The sequence below is a fragment of the Aotus nancymaae genome, unplaced genomic scaffold (assembly GCF_030222135.1).
Source record: "Aotus nancymaae isolate 86718 unplaced genomic scaffold, 86718_ANA_hifiasm-v0.15.2.pri h1tg000193l, whole genome shotgun sequence".
Taxonomy (NCBI): Eukaryota; Metazoa; Chordata; class Mammalia; order Primates; family Aotidae; genus Aotus; species Aotus nancymaae.
The window spans coordinates 318554-344428 of record NW_026988608.1 but is presented as its reverse complement, the minus strand read 5'-3'; the positions used below and the strand labels follow the sequence as shown (position 1 = coordinate 344428).

The window sequence follows — 25875 nt, the reverse complement described above, 5'->3', positions numbered from 1 at the left end:
CCAGGAAAGCTCCTCTCCACCTCCCAGGAAAGCTCCTCTCCACCTAGAAAAGCTCCTCTCCACCCAGGAAAGCGCCTCTCCACCTAGGAAAGCTCCTCTCCACCCAGGAAAGCACCTCTCCACCTCCCAGGAAAGCTCCTCTCCACCACCCAGGAAAGCTCCTCTCCACCCAGGAAAGCTCCTCTCCACCCAGGAAAGCTCCTCTCCACCCAGGAAAGCTCCTCTCCACCCAGGAAAGCACCTCTCCACCCAGGAAAGCTCCTCTCCACCTTCCAGGGAAGCTCCTTTCCACCTCCCAGGAAAGCTCCTCTCCACCTCCCAGGGAAGCTCCTCTCTACCCAGGAAAGCTCCTCTCTACCCAGGAAAGCGCCTCTCTACCCAGGAAAGCCCCTCTCCACCCAGGAAAGCTCCTCTCCACCTCCCAGGAAAGCTCCTCTCCACCTCCCAGGGAAGCTCCTCTCCACCCAGGGAAGCTCCTCTCCACCCAGGGAAGCTCCTCTCCACCTCCCCTGCCCCCTCCTGGCCTCTCACTGCTGGTTCCACCTGTCCTCTGCTCTGGGTTTGGGCTCCTCCCACCGCCGTGACAGTTCCTCCCGATTTGTTGGCACTCCCCCTGCTGGCAGATCGTTTCTACTCCTTGCTCTCCTTCCCACTGGAGGGCACTTGCTTCCTCGTTGGTCGCGTGGCCAGGGAGACGGTCTGGTGCAGGTGGGTGCTGGAGGGCAGGATGTGGAAGTTATGTGGCATCTCGGCCGCCCAAGGTCCCAATACGGGCGCTCAGAACCCCTGAGCCCAGGGAGCTCCCACGGGTCTCATTGTCTTCTGCGGTCTTTGCTGGCCTAGGGCAAGGCCAGGTGAGGATGGAAAGAACAGCCCCTCCCCACCACACACCCAGAGCGGGGAGAGGCCAGGATTCAGCAGCGTCTAGAGGTGGGCACGGCACTGCTACGTGGACCCAGTGCTGAGGTCCCAGCTCCCACTCCAGGGCAGCGTGGTGGCTTCTCCCAAGTCAGGGTCCTGCATGGCCGAGTGGCTTCTGCACAATCGGGGTCCCAGTGTGGCCTGGTGTTCTCTCCTCGGTCGGGGTCCCGCGTGGCCTGGTGGTCTCCCCTCAGTCGGGGTCCCGCGTGGCCTGGTGGTCTCTCCTCAGTCGGGGTCCCGCGTGGCCTGGTGGTCTCCCGTCAGTCGGTCCTGCGTGGCCTGGTGGTCTCTCCTCAGTCGGGGTCCCACGTGGCCTGGTGGTCTCCCCTCAGTTGGGGTCCCGCGTGGCCTGGTGGTCTCCCGTCAGTCGGGGTCCCGCGTGGCCTGGTGGTCTCCCGTCAGTCGGTCCCGTGTGGCCTGGTGGTCTCTCCTCAGTCGGGGTCCCGCGTGGCCTGGTGGTCTCCCGTCAGTCGGGGTCCCGCGTGGCCTGGTGGTCTCCCGTCAGTCGGGGTCCCGCGTGTCCTGGTGGTCTCCCGTCAGTCGGTCCCGTGTGGCCTGGTGGTCTCTCCTCAGTCGGGGTCCCGCGTGGCCTGGTGGTCTCCCCTCAATCGGGGCCCCGTGTGGCCTGGGGTCTCCCCTAAGTCGGGGTCCCACGTGGCCTGGTGGTCTCCCCTAAGTCGGGGTCCCGCGTGGCCTGGTGGTCTTTCAATCAGGGTCCCGAGTGGCCTGGTGGTCTCTCCTCAGTTGGGGTCCCGCGTGGCCTGGTGGTCTCTCAATCAGGGTCCCGTGTGGCCTGGTGGTCTCCCCTCAATCGGGGTCCCACATGGCCTGGTGGTCTCTCTTCAGTCAGGGTACCCTGCACAGGGGTTGTGGCACCTCCCAAGGGCCAGCCCCACCTGACAACTTTGCCTTCAGCTAGGATGGGGTCCACACTCCTTGAAGTCCACACATCCACGCGGGTTCCTGGCTTCAACACCCTCTAGCACCAGCCTCATGCCACCCAGGCCCTGGCCACCCCAGGGACCCCGCAGAGGCCTCCTGAGGGTCTATCTTTTGGGGGCTGAGCCAGTCCTGCCTGTGGCATCTGGGGTGTGGTCTCCTGGCACCTGCCTTTTTGGCTGTGGTGTGTCCCTGGCATGGGGCCTGCTTCTGGCTCTTTGGAGGGAGCAGGCTCCTCGAGGGTGGCACGCTCTCCTGTTTGGGTGCGCAGGAGCGTGTGAGGGCCCCGGAGCTGAGCTGTGGCCTGTGCCATCACCGCCTGAGGTGGCAGGGTGGGGCCCGGCGCCACCGCAGCTCCCGACAGAAGTCGCCTGGGCCTGGGTGGGCTCGGACTTCTTGGCCCGGCCGTTCCCTGGCACTTCCCGCCCAGCCCAGCTGCAGGACCACTGAGGTCTGTGCTGTAGGAGCCCCGGCTCTGAGGGGTCAGTGGCTCAGGGAAGTATCTCCCTGCTCTTGATTCCAGGAGCACCACTGGCAGCCTGACATGCTCAGGACCCAGCACGACCCAGACTCCTGAACCAGGACCCACAGTCCCCCTGACACGGGGAGACGGCGGACCCTGTGGACTGCACCGGCTATGGCCTCTTCCCAGCCCACAGTGGCATGCACTGAGGGGCTGCTCCCCTGAGAATGTTCCCTTCCTCAAGGCAGCTCTGGCCTGACTTCAAGACGAGGGCTCTGGGAACAGGTGGCCCTGGGTGGCTGACCACAGCGGACCAGGCCTGTCTTTGGGAAGCCACCCTCTCAGCACATGCGCTGCAGGGATGCTGGGTGGAGGGGACTGTGCCTCAGCCGCCCTGCAGGACCACGCAGCAGCCGTCCGTGGGGGGAGGGGGCCTTGCCTTCTGACTCACGGAGGAAGCGGCTGCTCTCAGCTGCCTTTACCCCCAGAGGCGGCTCTGCAATCCTCCTGAGGCTTGTGGCCCTGAACTTCCTTCCTGAGATCTGCAGGGGACTGAGCCCTTGGCCCAGGCACCAGGGAGGGCAGAACCTCAAGGTGGTGGCTGGGACGCAGGACGGAGTGTGGGGGGCTGCCCAGCAGGCCTTGGGGCCGAAGGGACTCTTGGAAATGATGGCGACATCACAGGTCCTGAGTGGGCACCTGAATCTGGATGAGTTGTTTTCAGGGCAAGGCAGGAAAGCGGCGTCATTCTGTGGCTTGAGATTGACCGCAGCCTGGCAGAGAGGAAGTGGCAGCGGGAAGGGAAGCTGCTGGCATCCCAGCCGGGGCTCCGGGGCCCACACATGGCAGCGTGAATCACAGCTGCCTCATGAAACCCGGAGGTGACTCCACGGGGTGCCCTGGCTCAGCTGTTGCTGCTGTGAGACGCACAGATGGGGTCAGGCGGGTGCCCTGGAGGAGTCTGCGGGGCCCCCCTGGCAGGGACAGTGAGTGGCCTGGGTCATGGCGGGCCATGAAGAGCAGGTGCCTCCTGTGTCCTGGGGCAGAGGCCCAGCACCGGGGCCGTGTTTCTCACCTCCAGGCCACCTGCCCCTGGTGGTTTGTCTCTGAGCAAGGGACACTGTGGGGATGGCCGGGAGCGGCGTTGGCTCCACACTGGGACCTTAGTCTGGCTGGAGCTGCTGAGCGCCGGCACCCCCCTCACCACCCAGCTCTGCCCATATGTGGCTGTCACTCCTGGGCTTCACCTGGGAAACGTCATTTGAGGCAGCTCAGCTTTTCCAAGTCCGGCGGAAGTCACGTTTCTTGCTGCTGGAGACTGGCTGGGTCTGTGCTTCCAGTATGGGAAGGTTTGGGAGGCAGTCAGCAGACCTCTCCTATGGCCACTGTGCCCAAGGAAGATACCGGCGGGGAGGGATTCTCATGGATGTGGCCATGTGCCGCCCAGCAGGCCTGGAGTGAGCGTCTCTGTGGAGCCAGCACAGCCCTTAAGGGTCCTCCAGGCTTCAGCTGGAGGAGGCAGGTGTGGCAAGGAGCTTCCTGCATGCAGGAGAACTGGAGACCCCTGGGGAAAGAGCCAGTATGCACCTGCAGATCCAGGCACAGGCCCATGGAGCCCATCAAGGCTGATTTATACCACAGAGCTGGGTGTGCACTGAGAACTAGGTGTGCACTGCCAGCCAGGTGAGCACTGCCAGCCAGGTGTGCACAGAGAGCCAGGTGTGCACTGCCAGCCAGGTGTGCACTGCCAGCCAGGTGTGCACAGAGAGCCAGGTGTGCACCCACAGAGCCAGGTGTGGACAGAGAGCCAGGTGTGGACTGAGACCCAGGTGTGCACCCACAGAGCCAGGCGTGGACAGAGAGCCAGGTGTGGACTGAGATCCAGGTATGAACTGAGATCCAGGTGTGAATTGAGATCCAGTTGTGAACTGAGACCCAGGTGTGCACCCACAGAGCCAGGTGTGCACAGAGAGCCAGGTGTGGACTGAGACCCAGGTGTGCACCCACAGAGCCAGGTGTGGACAGAGAGCCAGGTGTGGACTGAGACCCAGGTGTGCACCCACAGAGCCAGGTGTGCACAGAGAGCCAGGTGTGCACAGAGAGCCAGGTGTGGACAGAGAACCAGGTGTGGACTGAGACCCAGGTGTGCACCCACAGAGCCAGGTGTGGACGGAGAGCCAGGTGTGCACCCACAGAGCCAGGTGTGGACTGAGACCCAGGTGTGCACCCACAGAGCCAGGTGTGGACGGAAACCCAGGTGTGCACCCACAGAGCCAGGTGTGGACGGAGACCCAGGTGTGCACCCACAGAGCCAGGTGTGGACGGAGACCCGGGTGTGCACCCACAGAGCCAGGTGTGGACTGAGACCCAGGTGTGCAGCCACAGAGCCAGGTGTGGACTGAGACCCAGGTGTGCAGCCACAGAGCCAGGTGTGGACTGAGACCCACGTGTGCGCCCACAGAGCCAGGTGTGGACTGAGACCCACGTGTGCGCCCACAGAGCCAGGTGTGGACTGAGACCCACGTGTGCACCCACAGAGCCAGGTGTGGACTGAGACCCACGTGTGCACCCACAGAGCCAGGTGTGGACTGAGACCCAGGTGTGCACCCACAGAGCCAGGTGTGGACTGAGACCCAGGTGTGCACCCACAGAGCCAGGTGTGGACGGAAACCCAGGTGTGCACCCACAGAGCCAGGTGTGGACGGAGACCCAGGTGTGCACCCACAGAGCCAGGTGTGGACGGAGACCCGGGTGTGCACCCACAGAGCCAGGTGTGGACTGAGACCCAGGTGTGCAGCCACAGAGCCAGGTGTGGACTGAGACCCAGGTGTGCAGCCACAGAGCCAGGTGTGGACTGAGACCCACGTGTGCGCCCACAGAGCCAGGTGTGGACTGAGACCCACGTGTGCGCCCACAGAGCCAGGTGTGGACTGAGACCCACGTGTGCGCCCACAGAGCCAGGTGTGGACTGAGACCCACGTGTGCACCCACAGAGCCAGGTGTGGACTGAGACCCAGGTGTGCACCCACAGAGCCAGGTGTGGACTGAGACCCAGGTTTGCACCCACAGAGCCAGGTGTGGACTGAGACCCACGTGTGCACCCACAGAGCCAGGTGTGGACTGAGACCCAGGTGTGCACCCACAGAGCCAGGTGTGGACAGAGACCCAGGTGTGCACCCACAGAGCCAGGTGTGGACTGAGACCCAGGTGTGCACCCACAGAGCCAGGTGTGGACTGAGACCCACGTGTGCACCCACAGAGCCAGGTGTGGACTGAGACCCAGGTGTGCACCCACAGAGCCAGGTGTGGACAGAGACCCACGTGTGCACCCACAGAGCCAGGTGTGGACAGAGATCCAGGTGTGCACCCACAGAGCCAGGTGTGGACAGAGACCCAGGTGTGCACCCACAGAGCCAGGTGTGGACAGAGACCCAGGTGTGCACCCACAGAGCCAGGTGTGGACTGAGACCCGGGTGTGCACCCACAGAGCCAGGTGTGGACTGAGACCCAGGTGTGCAGCCACAGAGCCAGGTGTGGACTGAGACCCAGGTGTGCAGCCACAGAGCCAGGTGTGGACTGAGACCCACGTGTGCGCCCACAGAGCCAGGTGTGGACTGAGACCCAGGTGTGCAGCCACAGAGCCAGGTGTGGACTGAGACCCACGTGTGCGCCCACAGAGCCAGGTGTGGACTGAGACCCACGTGTGCACCCACAGAGCCAGGTGTGGACTGAGACCCACGTGTGCACCCACAGAGCCAGGTGTGGACTGAGACCCACGTGTGCACCCACAGAGCCAGGTGTGGACTGAGACCCAGGTTTGCACCCACAGAGCCAGGTGTGGACTGAGACCCACGTGTGCACCCACAGAGCCAGGTGTGGACTGAGACCCACGTGTGCACCCACAGAGCCAGGTGTGGACTGAGACCCAGGTGTGCACCCACAGAGCCAGGTGTGGACTGAGACCCAGGTGTGCACCCACAGAGCCAGGTGTGGACTGAGACCCACGTGTGCACCCACAGAGCCAGGTGTGGACTGAGACCCAGGTGTGCACCCACAGAGCCAGGTGTGGACAGAGACCCACGTGTGCACCCACAGAGCCAGGTGTGGACAGAGAGCCAGGTGTGCACCCACAGAGCCAGGTGTGGACAGAGACCCAGGTGTGCACCCACAGAGCCAGGTGTGGACAGAGACCCAGGTGTGCACCCACAGAGCCAGGTGTGGACTGAGACCCAGGTGTGCAGCCACAGAGCCAGGTGTGGACTGAGACCCAGGTGTGCAGCCACAGAGCCAGGTGTGGACTGAGACCCACGTGTGCGCCCACAGAGCCAGGTGTGGACTGAGACCCACGTGTGCGCCCACAGAGCCAGGTGTGGACAGAGAGCCAGGTGTGCACCCACAGAGCCAGGTGTGGACTGAGAGCCAGGTGTGCACCCACAGAGCCAGGTGTGGACTGAGACCCAGGTTTGCACCCACAGAGCCAGGTGTGGACTGAGACCCAGGTGTGCACCCACAGAGCCAGGTGTGGACTGAGACCCACGTGTGCCCCCACAGAGCCAGGTGTGGACTGAGACCCACGTGTGCACCCACAGAGCCAGGTGTGGACTGAGACCCACGTGTGCGCCCACAGAGCCAGGTGTGGACTGAGACCCACGTGTGCGCCCACAGAGCCAGGTGTGGACTGAGACCCACGTGTGCGCCCACAGAGCCAGGTGTGGACTGAGACCCACGTGTGCACCCACAGAGCCAGGTGTGGACTGAGACCCAGGTGTGCACCCACAGAGCCAGGTGTGGACTGAGACCCAGGTTTGCACCCACAGAGCCAGGTGTGGACTGAGACCCACGTGTGCACCCACAGAGCCAGGTGTGGACTGAGACCCAGGTGTGCACCCACAGAGCCAGGTGTGGACAGAGACCCAGGTGTGCACCCACAGAGCCAGGTGTGGACTGAGACCCAGGTGTGCACCCACAGAGCCAGGTGTGGACTGAGACCCACGTGTGCACCCACAGAGCCAGGTGTGGACTGAGACCCAGGTGTGCACCCACAGAGCCAGGTGTGGACAGAGACCCACGTGTGCACCCACAGAGCCAGGTGTGGACAGAGATCCAGGTGTGCACCCACAGAGCCAGGTGTGGACAGAGACCCAGGTGTGCACCCACAGAGCCAGGTGTGGACAGAGACCCAGGTGTGCACCCACAGAGCCAGGTGTGGACTGAGACCCGGGTGTGCACCCACAGAGCCAGGTGTGGACTGAGACCCAGGTGTGCAGCCACAGAGCCAGGTGTGGACTGAGACCCAGGTGTGCAGCCACAGAGCCAGGTGTGGACTGAGACCCACGTGTGCGCCCACAGAGCCAGGTGTGGACTGAGACCCAGGTGTGCAGCCACAGAGCCAGGTGTGGACTGAGACCCACGTGTGCGCCCACAGAGCCAGGTGTGGACTGAGACCCACGTGTGCACCCACAGAGCCAGGTGTGGACTGAGACCCACGTGTGCACCCACAGAGCCAGGTGTGGACTGAGACCCACGTGTGCACCCACAGAGCCAGGTGTGGACTGAGACCCAGGTTTGCACCCACAGAGCCAGGTGTGGACTGAGACCCACGTGTGCACCCACAGAGCCAGGTGTGGACTGAGACCCACGTGTGCACCCACAGAGCCAGGTGTGGACTGAGACCCAGGTGTGCACCCACAGAGCCAGGTGTGGACTGAGACCCAGGTGTGCACCCACAGAGCCAGGTGTGGACTGAGACCCACGTGTGCACCCACAGAGCCAGGTGTGGACTGAGACCCAGGTGTGCACCCACAGAGCCAGGTGTGGACAGAGACCCACGTGTGCACCCACAGAGCCAGGTGTGGACAGAGAGCCAGGTGTGCACCCACAGAGCCAGGTGTGGACAGAGACCCAGGTGTGCACCCACAGAGCCAGGTGTGGACAGAGACCCAGGTGTGCACCCACAGAGCCAGGTGTGGACTGAGACCCAGGTGTGCAGCCACAGAGCCAGGTGTGGACTGAGACCCAGGTGTGCAGCCACAGAGCCAGGTGTGGACTGAGACCCACGTGTGCGCCCACAGAGCCAGGTGTGGACTGAGACCCACGTGTGCGCCCACAGAGCCAGGTGTGGACAGAGAGCCAGGTGTGCACCCACAGAGCCAGGTGTGGACTGAGAGCCAGGTGTGCACCCACAGAGCCAGGTGTGGACTGAGACCCAGGTTTGCACCCACAGAGCCAGGTGTGGACTGAGACCCAGGTGTGCACCCACAGAGCCAGGTGTGGACTGAGACCCACGTGTGCCCCCACAGAGCCAGGTGTGGACTGAGACCCACGTGTGCACCCACAGAGCCAGGTGTGGACTGAGACCCAAGTGTGCACCCACAGAGCCAGGTGTGGACTTAGACCCACGTGTGTGCCCACAGAGCCAGTGTGGACTGAGACCCACGTGTGCCCCCACAGAGCCAGGTGTGGACAGAGAGCCAGGTGTGCACCCACAGAGCCAGGTGTGGACTGAGACCCAGGTGTGCAGCCACAGAGCCAGGTGTGGACTGAGACCCAGGTGTGCACCCACAGAGCCAGGTGTGGACTGAGACCCACGTGTGCACCCACAGAGCCAGGTGTGGACTGAGACCCACGTGTGCACCCACAGAGCCAGGTGTGGACTGAGACCCAGGTGTGCACCCACAGAGCCAGGTGTGGACTGAGACCCACGTGTGCACCCACAGAGCCAGGTGTGGACTGAGACCCACGTGTGCACCCACAGAGCCAGGTGTGGACTGAGAGCCAGGTGTGGACTGAGACCCAGGTGTGGACAGAGAGCCAGGTGTGGACTGAGACCCACGTGTGCACCCACAGAGCCAGGTGTGGACTGAGACCCAGGTGTGGACAGAGAGCCAGGTGTGGACTGAGACCGAGGTGTGCACCCACAGAGCCAGGTGTGGACTGAGACCCAGGTGTGCACCCACAGAGCCAGGTGTGGACTGAGACCCACGTGTGCACCCACAGAGCCAGGTGTGGACTGAGACCCACGTGTGCACCCACAGAGCCAGGTGTGGACTGAGACCCACGTGTGCACCCACAGAGCCAGGTGTGGACTGAGACCCACGTGTGCACCCACAGAGCCAGGTGTGGACTGAGACCCAGGTGTGCACCCACAGAGCCAGGTGTGGACTGAGACCCACGTGTGCACCCACAGAGCCAGGTGTGGACTGAGACCCAGGTGTGCACCCACAGAGCCAGGTGTGGACTGAGACCCAGGTGTGGACAGAGAGCCAGGTGTGGACTGAGACCCAGGTGTGCACCCACAGAGCCAGGTGTGGACTGAGACCCACGTGTGCACCCACAGAGCCAGGTGTGGACTGAGACCCAGGTGTGGACAGAGAGCCAGGTGTGGACTGAGACCCAGGTGTGCACCCACAGAGCCAGGTGTGGACTGAGACCCAGGTGTGCACCCACAGAGCCAGGTGTGGACGGAGACCCAGGTGTGCACCCACAGAGCCAGGTGTGGACTGCATATCTAAGTGCTTCTGTGGCATCTTAGGCTATTCTGGTGCTGCCCAGGACCCTGGCCCTCTGGCTGTCTTCTGTGCATCTGGGGTTGGCAGAAGGGGTTCAGCTCTGGCTGTAGGGCAGCAGGCAGGCTTGCCAGCCAGCACCCCCAGGTGATAAGAGCTGGTGCCCACAGGTGCTCAGCAAATGTCTGCATTTTGGGGATGGCTGGAGAGAACGAAGACCATGTCCTCTCTGCAGGGCTCTGCACACGCCCTTTCCCAGTCCTTCAGCCACAGGGAGTCCAGGCAGCAAGGGCGCCAGGTCGTCGGCACCCCGACTGCCTTCTGCAGAAGCGCCAGCGCCTGCTCCTCATCCTCTAGCAGCAGCTGGAGCCCGGGCTCTGTGTGTTCTGGCTGCCGGCGGCTGGGTCCTCACTGCAAGGCAGACACTAGTCTTGAATCCAGCCGTGGAGGGAACGGGGCAGTGGAGGCTGGGAAGATGAGAGGGAGGTATGGGGGCTGGAGGGCTTGAGAGACAGCGGCCCACCCTCTGCAGTGCCCCTCAGAACACTCTCATTCTTCGTGCTGAAGGGAGCTGGGGCTTGGCAGCCTGCGTGACAAATGCCTCGGAGCAGCCACCCGGAGGCAGTGCCTGTGGGGTGGGGCTGGGCCACAGGCTGAGGGGACACAGACAGACAAGGTCAGGCCTCCTCGGGACAGCACCAGACACGTCTCCTACTCAGACTGGCTGCCCAGGTGCGCAGGAGCAGAAGGCACTGCCTCAGAGGCACAGGGGATGTGGCGCTGGGGCTGGGCACTGCTGGCGCGTGGTGGGACCATGTGGACGCTGGAGTCCCAGGATCCTGCAGATCTGAAGGCTGAGTCGATGTAGCAAAGGCAAAGCGGGGTTCGCAGCCCCAGACTCTGGGGTGTCAGTGAGCAGCCGGGAGGGGTGCCTCCGGCCATTCGCCGCTTCTCCTGGGTGGAGGGTGCAGGCCCTGGCCGCGGGGGCCCCTCGGACTCCACGACTTCTCAGACGCGGGCGCCCGCCGTCCTTGCCAATGTCTCGGGCCAGGCGGCTCTTGGGTGGCTGGGCGGGAGCGTGTGGAGGCCGTGCGGGGCGGCGGCGGGAGCCCACGTGGCGGTGGGGTGGCGTGCGGGGTGGCGGGCGGGGCCCTGGCCCGGAGGTGCAGTGGGGCGCAGGCAGTCGCTGAGGGAGTGGCGGGGCTGCTTCCACAGGGTGGGAAATCCAGGGAGGGAGGAGGTGAAAGGGCTTGGCCTGATCTCTCTGCAGCCTGCATTCTACCAAGCACCCACCCTCGTATCTGGTGAACTGAAACCCACGCCCCTCCCCTGCTGATCTAACAGGAATCTCCGTCATTTAGAACTTGGTCAATAATTTATTAGGAAAATATACATTTCTCAGTATTAAAGAATAAAAGCTTTCAGCCCTGCTGAATGCACACGTGAGGTGTGAAGAAAGCCGGACAAGGCGGCTGACTCCCACGCGGCCCTCGCCACCAAGGTGATTCCTAAGCTCAAACACACACACGAAGCTGGGGCTGTCCCCTCACATCCCACGGGAAACGGGCCCCAGGATCGGGGGCCTGGAGTCCAGAGTCTTGGGGTGCAGTCTGCTCATTGACACCCTTGAGCACCCAGGGGAACCCGGTCCCAGGATGGGGTCTTTCTGGGGATCCTCCATGTCTGCGCTGCCCGGAATGGGGTCCCCAGGGCAGGGCAGGCATGGCCGGGAGGGGCCGTGTGTGGCCTCCTGGAGACGCGTGCACCCGCAGGCACACAGCTCATCCCAGCCCGATGCCTGCAGGCGGCTGGGGCTACACGTGGCCAAGGTGGGAGAAGGGAATGGCTGAGGGACTGGACAGCAGGAGTCTCAGCTGGATGCGTTCCTGAGGTCAGAACAGCAGCTGAGTGCAAACTTGGGGTCCTGGGCTGTGCGGCCCTGGCTGCGCCCTGGGATGCTGCAAGGCTGGCTGCTCCACGCAGGCACAGGTGCCCCTAGGGCATCGTGGGAGCTCCGGCCCCTGGCTTCCTCTGGATGGGGGGCTTCAGGGCAACCTTTGGGCCAACAGCCCCCTGGGAGAAGGAGGAGATAACCGATGTTGAAAACCACCTGCTATAAAAGGCACAACTGAATGTTACTTCCTTTAACATTTCTCAAAGTGTAGATCCTTAGTTCATCCACCAACAGCAGGGCCCAGTGCATGCTGGCAGCGTGGCAGCCGCAGGGTTAACAGCCCGCTTGCCACAGAGGAAAGACTTTCTTCCCTGCAGTTGCTGTGGGGAAAGTCGGGCACCACCGACAGCCGGAGGGTGGGGGGCAGCGTCTGCTGGGAAGTCCCGATGGCAGCGCAGACGTCACGGGATGCCCACCGCCTTTCCCTGGCAGCATGGGGAAGGTGTATCCACAGATAATTAGAAGAACCCCACCCTCCAGGCCAGTGCCACCGTGAGCCAGTGGGAGGCCATGACCCCAGCGGACCCCGCCCGGTGTGTGCCGGGGCCTCACCTCAGCTGCACCAGGCTTGGCTGTGCCAGCCCCGGGTTTGACTGGGGGCACTGGGGGTGTGAACGTCGGCCTGACGACCTGGGGGGAAACACGCAGCTGACGTGGGCACCAGGCAGTCCCGGCCTTAACCCGAGCCACCACCTTCCCTGTCCTGGAACAAGCTCACCACAGGCCACGCTCTGCCCCCTCCACCCCGAGGGCCCGCAGGCTCCGCCCCCACTAAGCTCTCCCAGCTGCGCCGCCCACAGCATGAAGCCGGCAGAGGCAGAGCCCCATCCCTGGCCCACCCGCCCAGTCCCGCTCCGGCCACACCTCCCACAGCCCCTACCCGACCCCCACGTCACCCTCGAAGAGCTTTTTTCCTTTTTTTTTTTGTTTCTGAGTCCAGCTCTCCCTCTGTCACCCAGGCTGGAGTGCAGTGGTGTGATTTTGGCTCACTGCAGCTGCCTCCTCCTGGGTTCAAGCAATCCTCCCACCTCAGCCTCCTGAGTAGCTGGGACTACCGGCACAAGCCACCGCACCCAACTAATTTTTTATCTTTTGTAGAGACAGGGCCTCCCTATGCTGCCCAGGCTGGTCTTGAACCCCCGGGCTCAAGCGACCCTCCTGACTCAGCCACCCAGAGTGCTGGGATTCCAAGTGTGAGCCACCGAGCCTGTCCTGAAGAGCGCCTAAGTGGCTGGAATGCGGGGTTTTGGAAGCTCAAAGGCTGACAGTTAAAACTAAAACGTGTTTCTTTGCATTTCAGCTTTCCCGTGGTGGGGAGGCCGGACATCCAGCACACAGCTGTGGCACCACTCCCGGCTGCGTCACCCGGAGCCTGGGCGGGCTGAGCACTTGCGGTTCTCAGCAGCTTCCAAAGGCCCCTGCTGAGCGGCCAGGGGAGGCCGGCGGGCGTGAGGGCGAGCGATTTCCCTCCCGCAGCCTCTGCCTCACCTACCCTCGCGCCTGGTGACCATCACTTCCGTGGCCAGAAATCTTTGCCCCCAGGTCCCTGTTTTGCCTGTCCAGACCCCTTCTAGGACTATTTCTGCAACTCATGTATAAGTCTGAAGTTAGTTCAAATAAAAAGTTAAAAAGGAAAGAAAGAAACAGAAAATCACTATTAGGCAAACAGCAGAGCACAGCCGGTGCAGACGAGATTCCCCAGAGCTCGTGGGTCCAAGTTCAAGGTTTAGAGTCTCAGGCATCTCCCCGAGGCATCTGCTAACTATACAGAGACAACGGGGGTTTCTAGGGGAAAATCCAAGGACGCTGCCCCAGCCAGGTGCCGTGTCGGCATCACCCGTGACCGACGCCGCACGTGGCCAGGCCTGGGCCGTGCCCTGGGAAAGACGCCTCCAGTGTGGCTCCTGCCCACAGCACTCTGCCTTCGTCCACACGATGAAAGAACAGGACAAACCCCAGCTGAGGAAAGGCAGAGAGGCTGGGGCCCAGTGCCGGGGGAACCACGGCCAGAGAAGGGTGTCCAGAGACAGTGGGTGGCACCAGGTGAGTGGCACTGTGATGTGGCCCCTTGGCTGTGTGGCCGCCCCATGGACATGCAGGCACTGACCTGGGAGTAGGCCGGGCAAAGAGCATGCAGGATTCTCTAGGCTATTTTTGCAATCTTTCCGTAAGTCTCAAATTTGTTCAAAATTAAGCGTTAACCAAAGAAAAGCCACTACCCAGAGGGCAAGGTCTCGCCGGCCCAGTCTCCCCTGCACAACCCCGTCCTAAAGCTGACCATGAACCTCTGTGGAAGGAGGTCCCTGGACATGCACCACAGAACCCCCACCTGCCTGCCACCGTCCTGCCCTCTTTGAGGACAGAGACTGCTCACAATGTCCAGCCATGCCAGGTGGCCTCGATGGTGCCACTGGGACCCTGTGCCAGGCCCGAGAGCGAGCCCGGCCCCTTCTGCTGCCCTAGCTGAGCCAGTGGCCCCGGGAAGGGTGCTCCAGGGTTCTCCTCACCACGGCCAGAGCAGTTCCCCAGGGCTGAGGCCAACCGGCTGCCCCAACAGGATCCAAAAGGGCTCCAAGTTTAGCGCAGAGATGAGAGCCGGGGCACAGGGGCAGGACCCCAACCCTGGGGTGACATGGAGGCCTGGGAGTTAACCCTCGATACAATTCAGGTTTTGTTTTTGTTTTTTTTTTTTGAGACGGAGTTTCGCTCTTGATACCCAGGCTGGAGTGCAATGGCGCGATCTCGGCTCACCGCAACCTCCGCCTCCTGGGTTCAGGCAATTCTCCTGCCTCAGCCTCCCGAGTAGCTGGGATTACAGGCAGGCGCCACCGTGCCCAGCTAATTTTTTGTATTTTTAGTAGAGACGGGGTTTCACCATGTTGACCAGGATGGTCTCGATCTCTTGACCTCGTGATCCACCCGCCTCAGCTACAATTCAGGTTTTGAGAGAGCTTTTCAAAACCCCCAAAGCCAGGGGAAGCATTGTGACAAGGCCTTGCCCTGAGCCGGCCCACCCATCATCTGTCCTGCAGGGATCTGCCGGAACTTCACTCTGGGAGGGGCTTGGTGAGCGGAACAGTCTGAGCTGAAGGAGGAGCCAGGACCCCCGAACCAGCCCCAGGGCAGGGTGGGACGGAGCCGCTGCCTCCCCGAGGCCTTGCTGACCTGCCTTTCAGTCTGACGGTCTCATGAGGCCGAGCTAACCAGCCTTCTGTGCACAGCGGGGGCCACCTGGGAGGTCCCTGGCCCCGGTGCAGTGCAGGGACCCCAATCCCATCGTCAGCAAGGCCTGGACGCCCTCCGACGGGTTCACTGCCCCATCACGCTGCTCACCTGCTTTGGTGCCTGCTGGGTATAGACAGGAACTGGGAAGGGGGTGCTGGACACAGCGGCCGGAGGCTGGAGGAGACAGGGCCGAGAGCCTGGGTCAGAGCTGGGGCCCCACCCCGTGCCCCCCCTGCACCCCCAGCTCCAGGACTCCAGGTTCCGCGGCGTGTGCTGGAGGGGTCTGTGCAGCTCACGGGGCCCCACCCTTTCCTCCAAGAGCATTTGCGTCTGCCCTCGGGTGGGCTCTGCTGAGGACAGGAAGGTCCTCTGGCCTCAGAGCACCAAGTTCAAGTTCAAGCTCTGATTCTGTCATGGCTCAAGGGGGCCCGGAAGCACCCATTTCCAACGGCTCGGTGTTTCCGGCAGGGCAGCCTCGGGCTACCACCATCCCCTGCGCAAACTTCACAAAAGGGCTCTGCCAGCTGCGGCTGCACTTGGGGTCGTGGGACGGGGCCTGGGCACTGCTTTCAGCCCCACGAACCCACCAGGGGCATCGCTTACAGCAGGGGGCGGCCTCTTCGGGGCCATGGAGGAGGCCGCGTGTCTGGCAGGCTGGCCCGGGTGGGTGGTGGGGACCTGCTCGTGGGGGACCCTCGTTGGGGCTGGAGCCCCGCCCTTGGCCAGCGCGCTGCTGGATGCCTGGTGGAACAGGGGGTTGGAGCGTCCCATGGTGGTCTTGGGGGCCGCACTCCTGGGGGGGAAACACAGGGCATGTGGTCAGTGTCCGGCCTCAGTGCCCAGCACCACACCCCGAGTCTGTGTCTCCCAGCTCCAGCTGACCCGAGAGGCTGCAAACGGAGAGGTCACTGCAGACAGGACCTGAGACAGGCCCAGGAGACGGAGCGGACCCTGAAGAGGCAGGACACCCCTCCATCTCCTGGGGGCCCCAGTTAGGTGGGCGGGAGGTGCTTGGAGGCTGTGGGGCCAGTGTGTCCTGCTGCACGGGCGTCTCCTGCTGTGTGAGGTCCAGGTCCCTCAGCGTGGAGCTTCACACCCAGGGCTCAGCAGGAAAACGGGGGGATGCTTGTGGGCCTGGATCAGGGTACAGATGGCTCCACCAGGCCTCTCTGGATTCGCTACACACCCAACCTGCCACTGAAACCATCCCCTGCCCCAGCCTTGCGGGAGGCAGAGTCCAGAGCAGCGCCGGCCGAATGGAGCCAGGAGTGGCCTTCAGGTTCAGCCCAGGCTGGGGGCGTCGCGGCGTCAGGGGTGGAGGCGCCTGGGTGTCCGTGGTCTCCCCGTGGGTCCATGCTGGGCGTTCCTCCCTCCAGCGGCAGAGACGTTCCCCCACAGCCGAGCACCCGACGCCCGCACGACCCTCCCTCACAGCCGCCGCCACCCTCACCTGCTCTGGACGCGGCTGCGGGCTTTGCGGTAGATGACACCGCCTACCAGCGTGACCACCACAACTGCCAGGAGCGCCAGGACCACCACCAGGACCACGGGGAGGCTCTCGGACGCTGTGGGACGCAAAGCCCCACGTCAGCCAGGAGGGCCACAGCCTCAGGCAGGGGCCGAGGAGGTTCCCAGAGCACCCCAGGCTCTGCGCTGTGGGCCCCGCGGCGAGGACCCGACACCTTACACCGGCACTCCCAGCTCACCAGGGATGGGCGGGAGAGCTTGCCAGGGTGGCCCTGGGCTCACGGTGCTGTGGGCGCAGCTGGCCTCTGAGGCCTGATGCTCTGCACAACCACGTGCCCAGTGGCCGCTGGGTGGAAATGGGCCGAGGAGGGCCTGGAAGACTGGAGTCTCAGCTCACAGCAGCGCACTGACATTGCCCACGGCCCCGCGCCTCCCCCGGGACAGGGCTCCCCTTCTCACATCGGCCTGAGGGGCAGACAGGCTCTGCCTACCCCTGTGGGGGACGTCCGTGGGGGCAAACAGGCACCGTGACCACCACCAGGTTCCTGGCCTGCGGCTTCGGCCTGGGCTCCATTCGGGGCCTGTGAGCTTGGACCCCAGCCCCACCTGCACTGGCCGGGGAGCCCTACCTGTATGCGCCTCAGTCAGCAGCTCCGTGCAGTGGGGTGGGGCCCAGCCCGCGTGGCAGTGGCACTCCTGTTTGTGGTTGCACACCTGTGGGGATGGCCAGGCTCAGGGCCAATCCTGGTGCGGACCCCAAGGGGTGGTGGGGTCTGTGCGTTCAGCACGAGGGCCCCCTAGGCCCCCACTCCCGTGCACCGACGGCAAGGCCTCGCTCGGTAGCCCCTGCCCACTGGCTGGTGACCACGCAGTTTCCATCCACAGAGGACACCAGGCCGGCCTCAGCCCCGAGTCGGGCCCCACCAAGACCCCATAGACACGATACGCTGGGCTCGCCCAGCCTTAGGCTTCTGTGAGCAGAGCCGCCCCCAGCACCAGCTCCAGGAGCACTGTCCCGAGAGGCCACACGTACCCCGTGGTTGTGGCACTGGGCGGAGCAGTTTCTGGATCTGTAAACGTGTAAATCCTGGCAACGTCCTTTCCAGCAAACCTGGGGGTGGGAGGTGTCTCTCAGGCGGCCGCTCTGGACCCCTGCCCGCCAGTGTCCCTTGAAACCGCTGGGTAAACTGGAGGGGTGGCTGTGGTCACCACGTCCAGGGTGGCCACGCCTCAGCCTATCTGCTGGCTGCCCACCCCCGGAGCCCCTGGAAACAGCCCTCCTGGGGCGTGTGGCAGCCGGCGACGGCCATCAGATGAACTGAGAACCGCGCCTCCAACCCCAGCAACCCTTCAGCCTCTACTAGAAGTGAGGAGGGAACTCTCCCCACAGTTTCAAGCAGCTGCCGAGCTCAGAAACGCATCCACCGTGCCCACATGGGGCACACGCTCGGGATGCCTGTGGGTGGGGCAGCCTCTGAGCCACTGGCTCACCTTCTCCGGTCCGCATCGGGTGCCTTCGGGCACTGGCTCATAGGCAGTGCCACCCTCTGTGGTAAGCGCACGGCATATGTCATTCAGGGTGCAGGAACCGCGCCCCGGGGGGTGCTGCCCGCCCTGGCATTGCAGAACGCCACACATGTCAGCCCTGTGGACAGAGGGCAGGTCGTGGGCCAGCTCGCCCAGGCACGTGCTGGGGGCCACGGTGACCCACCTCCCTCCCACAACACGGCACGCTTGAGCCTGGGGTCCACGGGTCCAGGGCAGACCCCCTGTGGGCAGGACTCCTTTGTGGAGGGCCCTCTGGGGCTGGCCCAGCTGTGGGAACATCAGGGAAATCTGGTCTCAAAAGCTCACCTGCTCCGGCTGCTCCTGCAGTTTGGTGAGATGTCGTAGAAGAAGCAGGACTCCTTGGCAGCATGCCCACCTGCGGGACCAGGAGCGGGTTAGCCTGTGGCAAGGCCTGTGGCCTCCCTGCCGGGCCACCTCTGTGCCACTTCACCTGGCCCCCATAAGGCCTGGCACCGCTGGGCCAGGGTAGGGCAGGTCCCGTTGTAGCAGTAACCCCCGAAGCAGGGCGTGCCATTCTCCTGGAAGGCGTCTTCTGGGCACTCGGGGTGTCGGCCATCACAGAACTCCTCGAGGTCACATGTGTCCTTCTGGGGGCGGCACAGCTCACCAGCCGGCTTCACCTGGCCCAGCAGAGAACAGCTCACCACGGGGACAGGCCCATGCCAGCTGCCTAGTCCCTGGCGCCCCAGGGTCCCCTCCCACCTGCCAGCCGTGGGCTCTGAGGGTCCCCTCCCACTGTGGGCTCCGGGGGTGCCTGCTGGGAGGCTGCACTCACCCTGCACTCCTGGCAGCAGGTGCCATGTGCACACTGTGCCCCCTGGACCAGCTGGCAGGTGGTGGAGTTGCAGCAGCGGTTCCGGCATTCCTGGGGCAACAGCAAAGGGCAAAGGCCTCGGCGGGCTGCACGGGGCGGGATGGGCCGGCCGCCTCCCCTGACCACCGGGGCGACCTGCAGCCGCTCCGTCCCTCTGACCCCTTCGGACACACACGGAGCCCTGGGTTCCGCATGTGGTTGTGGGCAGTCGCCTCGGTCTAAAGGGACAGAGGTCTCGGCACCGCGCAGACGGGGGCAGGTGCGGGACACGCGGGTGTGGGCGAGCGGGTGTGGGGCGTGGGCGCACCTCGGGGGGGCCGCAGTCGCACTGCTCTCCACGCTCCACAAACAGGTTCCCGCACACGGGGCCGCCCACCAAGAGGCTGAGGTCGGGGGCGTTGGCCAGGCAGGTGGACTGCGGCTGCTCCAGGAAGCTCTCCAGGTAGGCCCGGCTACAGTCACTGAACGTCCTGGGGAACTTGGAGCTGAGGGGACGGCCTGTCAGGGAGGGGGGCCCTTCCCCACCGGCCTTGCACCCCCTGCCGTCCAGGGCCCGGCCCCTTCACCTAATCCTGCCTGCCATGACGCAGTGCATGCCCTCGGAGGGCTCCCGGCAGCGGCAGCCGTGGACCTGCTCGTCGTGGTCCATGCCCAGGTTGTGGCCCATCTCGTGGGCCATGGTGCAGGCCACGCCCACGGGGTTCTTGCTGTGGTCCTGTGGGAGGGGACCGTGCTCTCAGGAACCACGTGGCTGACCCCCACACCCACCACCCTCACCCCACCAGGGCCCAGGGCTTGGCACAGCTCCCTGCCAACGCCACCGTAAGGCATAAAATCAGGCATGAACCAGGCCTGAGGGGAGGCGGCTGCTCAGGCCTGCTCCAGTGACCCAGGCCCAGGCTTCCTGTCCCCCTTCTGGCTCTGGCCCCAGCCTGGCAAACCCGGGCAGGGGCCCCCTCACCTGATTCACAGCCCCCGAGCTGTGGGAGCACATGGCAGACACCTTGGCAAACCCCACGGTGTCCCCGGTGAAGTCCACGGCCCTGGAAGTGAGAGTAACTCAGGTGCCCTGGAGGCAGAACCCTCCCCTCCTCCTGTCCCAGCCCTGCCTGCCCTCCCTCCCACACCCTGGCAGCCCTCCCCAGCCCTGCTCTCCCTTCCACCCCGCCCTGCCTGCCCTCCTCAGCCCTCCCTACCCCACCCTGCCTGCCCTCCCTACCCCACCCTGCCCACCCCGCCCACCTACGCCCCGCCCACCCTCCCCAGCCCCGCCCGCTCCCCGGCTCACGTGATGAGCTGCACGTTGTCGTGTGGGCGCCGCTGTGTCAGTCCCCGTGCCCGCCAGGCCAGGAGGTTCTCCAGTGTGACGCTGAAGTCGGAGCTGACGTGGAACCTGTCTTGGCCATTCCAGATCTCCAGGCCCACCAGGACCACACGGATGTTGAGTTTCTGATATAGCTGGAGAGGTGGGGGAGTCCAGGGGTTCAGGAGGGGTGGCGAAGGTACAGTGGGGAGGGTGGCAGAGACCACATCTGTCCCGCTGTGAGGCAGGGCCAGAGCAGGTGGAAGGAACCCCATGGCGACAGACCCCCCACCACCCGCCAGGGGCTCCAGCACCCCCCAGTCAGGGCCGCCGCTCACCTTGTCCACGTGGTTCACCACCTCCAGCACCCGATGGCGCACAGCAGCTTCGCTCCCCACCTGCTGGAACTGGAGACACGGGACCCTGAGGCTGGTGCCCACCCCCCCCACCCCCCCACCCCCGACCGGCCGCCCTCCCACCTTCCCCACCCCTGCACCCACCTCACCTCTGCATTATCCACGACCACGTACAGCTCCACGTAGCGGGTGTCTCGGAACGACAGAGGGTCCTGGGGAACAGCCACAAGAAGCCAATCAGCCTTGCCGCCTCAGGGCCCCAGGGCCAGTGTCCTGCCCCAGCCCAGCACTGAGGGAGCATCACCAGGCCTGCTTCAGACCACACATGGTTGGCAGCGCACGGGGAGGCGGCGGGACTGGAAGGCAGACACGGAGACCGAGGTGCTCACCCCGGGCCGGGACCTGAACACGGCGGCTGTCGGGGCCCCAGGTGCTCACCCCGGGCCGGGACCTGAACACGGCGGCTGTCCGGGGCCCCAGGTGCTCACCCCGGGCCGGGACCTGAACACGGCGGCTGTCCGGGGCCCCAGGAGTCTGTGCAGGGTGTCGTTGCTGACTCCGCAGGTCCCGGCCGTCTGCAGCAGCTGCTCAGCCGGGTACACGGCGTGCCGCCCGCCCTCGCCACCTTCATCCAGGGGCTCGATCAGGTGCAGGTCTGAGCCCACCTGGAAGAAGCCCCTGAGGGCGGCGGGAGCTAAGTATGCCACGGGCTGCAGGGTGGTCGGGCCCCGCCCCAGAGGACCAGAAGCTGGAGTCCATCGCCCACAGCGTCCCCTGCCCTGCCACCAGCAGCCCCCAGCATGACTCCGGGCCCGAGGGTACAGGAGGCTGAGCCTCTTGGGCTTGGCAGGGCCCCTGAGCAGACCCTGCGTGACTGGGAAGGCCTGAACGTGAGAAGGAGGCGGCCTCCCGCCCGGCTTAGGCCTCCCCTCCCACTGCCGGAGCTCTGGCGTCCGTCCCCACACCCACCTGAGGCCCAAACAGGTGCTGATGCTGGCGGCTGAGTCCTCATGCCCCTCCACGTGACCCTGGTAGAAGCAGAGGTCCTGCGGGGGAAGCACGAGAGGGTCCACGGCTGTGCCCCACGGCCCCACAGGCTCGGGGAGGGGAGGCCACCCCACCCGTACCTGCCCGCGCGGCTGCTCCGTCACCTCGGAGCCGTTGGCAGCTGTGTAAGTCTCTGTGTAGCCCGAGCCCAGCAGGTCCCTGGAAAAAAGCTCTGTGGCCGCCTCGGCCCCCACCTCGGCCCCCGCCTCAGATCCGCCTCGACCCCGCCTCAGCCCCCACCTTGGCCCCGTGGGCTGTCCCCCGTGGTGCAGAGAGGCTGGCCCAGAGGCTGGACACTGAGGACACCGGTGTGCTGAAGCCAGGCCCAGGCAGTGGCGCGGGCTGCGGGCGGCGACCTGAGACCCACTCACCTGTTCTTCCGCAGGTGCAGGGTGAAGCTGTACCCTGTGGCCGCAAGGACATAGCTCACCCTCTCTGGGTACAGGCCCTGAGAGAGCGGGGGGGCCTGGGTGAGCAGCCTGCCTGGGCTGCACTCACCTCAATCCTGGGTGCCAGAGAAGCTCAGCTGGGTGGGGAAGGGGTGCTGGCCTCCAGCCCCAGGGCAGAGGGTGGAAGTGGAGGGCGGGGTGGGCGTGGGGCGGAGCTGTGCTGGAAGGGACAGGTGGAGCACAGCACTTGGGTGAACAGGAAGGACATGGGGCACCTCACACCTCAGTTTCCCCATCTGACCATGCATGGGTAATGACAATGTCCCTTCCCCAAGCCTTGGCCAGGCAGCAAAGGAGGTGGACGGCGGGGACGGCAGGCACAGGCCCCTCCAAAGGCAGCCGTCTGCCTCCAGCCCCATCCCTCCCAGCAGCTGCCAGGAAGAGTGTCCTGCTCACCCACTGTGTCTCCAGCCCCCACGTGCAGGCCGGGACTCGGCCTTAGCTGTGCCCCCGGCCGATGACATCCCAGGGCAGGGAGGCAGGTGAGGTGAGGACAGGGCTGGGGCCGGAGCTGCCCTCCCTGGAAACAGGCACCCGCATGCGTGCAGTGCATGTGTGCACACCCCCCACTCAGGTTTCAGGAATCACCCTGGGGCAGCCCCACAGGTGGGGGGTGGCCACTCTCAGTTCCCCAGCCCCAGGGAGCCCCGCCAGGCCTCACAGGAAGGTGTGCCAACTCTGCGGTGAGCCAGCTCGCTTCTCAAAGAGGAATTTGGCTTATCAGCCTTGCCAAGTGAAACTGGGGTGGGGCCAGGGCCAGCACAATCTGCCCCTGCTGCCTTCCAGGGGCCCATAGCGTTCCTGAAGGAACGAGGAGGCCGTGAGCCCCCAGGCAGCGCTGGAGGAGGAACAGGGCTGCCCCAGACGCCCACCTGGCCTCTCACCACCTCCTGGAAGCTAAAGCTCCTTTCACAGAAACAGACTCAGGGGACAGCCAGGGACCCCCCCCAGGCCAGCTTCGACTCACCGAGTGGGAGGGCAGAGCTCGACGGGCTCGGGGTCCTGGCAGGCGCCGGGGCAGCACCACCTCATACTGCTCCAATGGGGCCCAGGGTCGGCCGGGGGCCATGGCTGCAGGAGGCAGGGTCAGCAGATGTGTTGGGGGGCTCCTTCCCAGAGGCCTTCTGGGCCCTTCCTGGGCCTGCCCCTCCCCCGGGGAAATCGCCAGATAACTCAGGGACCCTCAAGGGAGGGTTCTGTGCCTACAAGACTCCAGGAGCCCCCCAGGCAGAGCCTGTGTCCTGCAGCACCCACACACAGTGCTCAGAGCCCCTGCGGGCGCCAGTGACTCCACAGGCCCCCAGGCTGCTCTCTGACCTCTCAAGGGGCCCGAGGGCAAAGATAAACCTTCCCCTGGGCGAGGAAGATGCGGGCGGGTCAGCCCGTTTCCATCTCCTCCATTCATCTGATCATCTGGTCCCACTAAGTGGGGAGCAGGAAGGGCCTCGCCAGGCTCTTCACCTCCCAAGAACCGGAAACTCCCTCGTATCCAGACCAGAGGGCCGGGACTCGGCCTGCAATGGGCAGTTTCGGAGACCGCCAACCCAGGACTCTCTCCTCCCGTTAAAAACAGTAGTGGACGTGTCCCCAGGACCACATCTCCAACCTGGAGAGGCAGCGGCCGGCCCCATCTGCCCAGGAAGCTGGTGGGGAGCGCCCCAGCCTCCGCCCTGAAGCTCCGCACCACAACCCAGCCCAGGTCACTCCCAGGAGCAGGGCTGGGCTCCAGGACCAGAGGCCCCACGTCCTCCCCCAGGCAGCAGACGGGGTTGGGGGGCTCTCCTGCCCACACCCTGAACTCCAGGCCCCAGCTCCTCTGCCCTCCCTTCCCTCCCTGGCTAAACGGTGGGGGGGTGGGTGGCCCCTCAGGTGAATCCCAAGAAACCAGGGCACCTCCCGCGGCAGGTGAAGCGGCCGCGCGTCCTCAGCCCTGCCGGCCTGGCCCCGACCCCATAACAAGCCGAGGACCGCCTGAGGCGGGACTTCGCTCCGTTCACCTTCGGCCTCCCCGGCCCGGGTCTCTCCACCCAGAGGCCACCGGGCACGTCACCCCGGCACCCAGGGACCAGCCTGAAGCCGAAGCCGGGCCAGGTGCAGAGGCTCAGGGCTCGCGTCCTGCGGGGAGAGCCACCGCGCCCCGCGCCGCGCCCACGACGGCCCCCTGGAACCACTCACCAGGCAGCCCCAGCGCGCCCAGCAGCCAAAGCCCGAGGCCGCGCATGGCCGGGCCGGTGGAGGCGGATGCGGACGGGGCTCGGAGGTGAGAGCTCCGCGGGACCGGGTCTGGTTCCTGCGCTCCCCGCCCGCGGCTCTTTCCTCGCGCCCCGCCCCGGCGCCCTCAGCCAATGGGCCCCTCCGCCGGCGGGAGGGGCGGGGTCCGTTCCCTCCTCCTTCCACAATCCTGCTTCCTCCCTTGCACAGGTGAGGAAACTGAGGCACAGCCTGTCCCAAGTCCGGCCGGAGCCCCGACAGGGGCCTGAGAGGCGGACCCGGCGGCTGGAAGGAGGTGGCGCCAGGCAGGTCTTGGAGGGGAAGGGACAGAGGCGGGTTGTGACTTCCTGGGGAACAGACAGCTCGAGGCGGGGATGGGTCACGGCTTCGTGGGCTTAGGGTCAGCCCTGTGGGCCGCTGCGCTCCACCCAAGCCCAGAACCCCCTCCACAGGCTCTGAGGCCTCGCTGAAGTGGGAGAGGCATGGGCCCGTAGGTGGTCAAGTCGGGGGGGTGAGCCCCAGGTGGTGGTCCCAGCCCAGGTGATGGCAGGTGCAGAGGCCATCCTCAGCCTACGATCCCCAGACAGCAGCTGACGCCGGTCGACCGGTCGACACGGACCGTGGCCTGGCTCCAGCTTCTGCAGGGCGCTTGGCCTCAGTAGGCACGTTCCCCAAGGTGGGCTCAGCTTGGAGGGTGCAGGTGCAGGCTGACAGGACGGTCTCCTCAGGCGGCCCACCCCGGACCCCTCACTGGGGCTTCCGCAGCCAGGCCTCCCTCCTGGGATGCAAACAGTGGCGGTGGCAGGAATGGCAGCTCCACCAACAACACAGTGAGGGCTTAGGGCCTCCCGGGAGCAGCAGGGCAGGGCCAGCATGGGTGGGAGGCAGGAGTGAGTCCTGCCTGGAGAGAGGGCCCCAGGGCGAGGTGAGGCAGGGGCCTGTATGGGCCCAGGGCAGAGGACACAGGTCAAGGGGCAGTGGCAGGAAGAGGCCAGGGCCTTGGACATGAACCAGGAGGACAGGGAACCCTGAGGATCTAAGCTGGCCTGAGTGATGCTGTAACGTTTCGTCTCAAAGCCATTCTTACCCCAACGTGAATGGCACGAAAAGCAAGAAAAATAAAGGCAAGGGCTGGCACCGGGTGGCAGCTGACTTCTGCCGCCTGCGCTCCTGGCCCGAGGCTACTCTGGCACGGGACGAGACCCTCCAGGCTGCTGAGAATGTGGTGAGGCTCCCGGTAGGGCCGGGGATGCCGGCCTGTGCAGGTCACTCCAGCACAAGCGCAAAGGCGGCACGCCGGTCACTTCAGCGGCACAGCAAGGTCCCTGCCGGCTACCAGCGATTTAGTTTTAAAGACAGGATGCGCTCAGGCCAGAACAGGCTCCTACCAGGCTGAGGAAGTCCCACCCCATCCCATAGAAGACACCTCACCCGTCTGCACCGACTCCACCCAGCAGGCGCCGAGGGGTCTGGGAACCCGGACTCCACAATCCTGGAGGCTCCCCTCCCCTCCTAGCCTCACCACCTGCAAACCCCACTGCTCAAGGCCCAGGGCTTCCCAGAGCCCAGGACACAAGACCCGGGGTTTCCAGGCCTCAGGGCCAGGCAGGAAAGCCAGCAGGCCCCTCTGCTCACGTGTCTGGCATTTGCAC

The 25875-nt window shown here is 65.0% G+C and overlaps 1 protein-coding gene across 1 annotated transcript; it reads right to left on the bottom strand.

Moving 5' to 3' along the window:
• Positions 1–11169: 11169 nt before the first annotated feature.
• Positions 11170–23120, bottom strand: ADAM8 (ADAM metallopeptidase domain 8). Its single transcript, XM_064371824.1, has 22 exons — positions 22980–23120; positions 21935–22011; positions 21644–21722; positions 21486–21562; positions 21005–21194; positions 20666–20728; positions 20499–20567; positions 20146–20315; positions 19819–19900; positions 19424–19572; positions 19165–19342; positions 18819–18908; positions 18474–18663; positions 18329–18398; positions 17966–18119; positions 17508–17585; positions 17104–17188; positions 16458–16572; positions 15611–15800; positions 15116–15181; positions 12335–12412; positions 11170–11901 (listed from the first exon to the last, which is right to left on the bottom strand). Exons 1-22 carry the CDS (start codon positions 23079–23081, stop codon positions 11824–11826), a joined length of 2430 nt encoding a protein of 809 aa, XP_064227894.1. The 5' UTR covers positions 23082–23120; the 3' UTR covers positions 11170–11823.
• Between the last annotated feature and the right edge of the window lie 2755 nt (positions 23121–25875).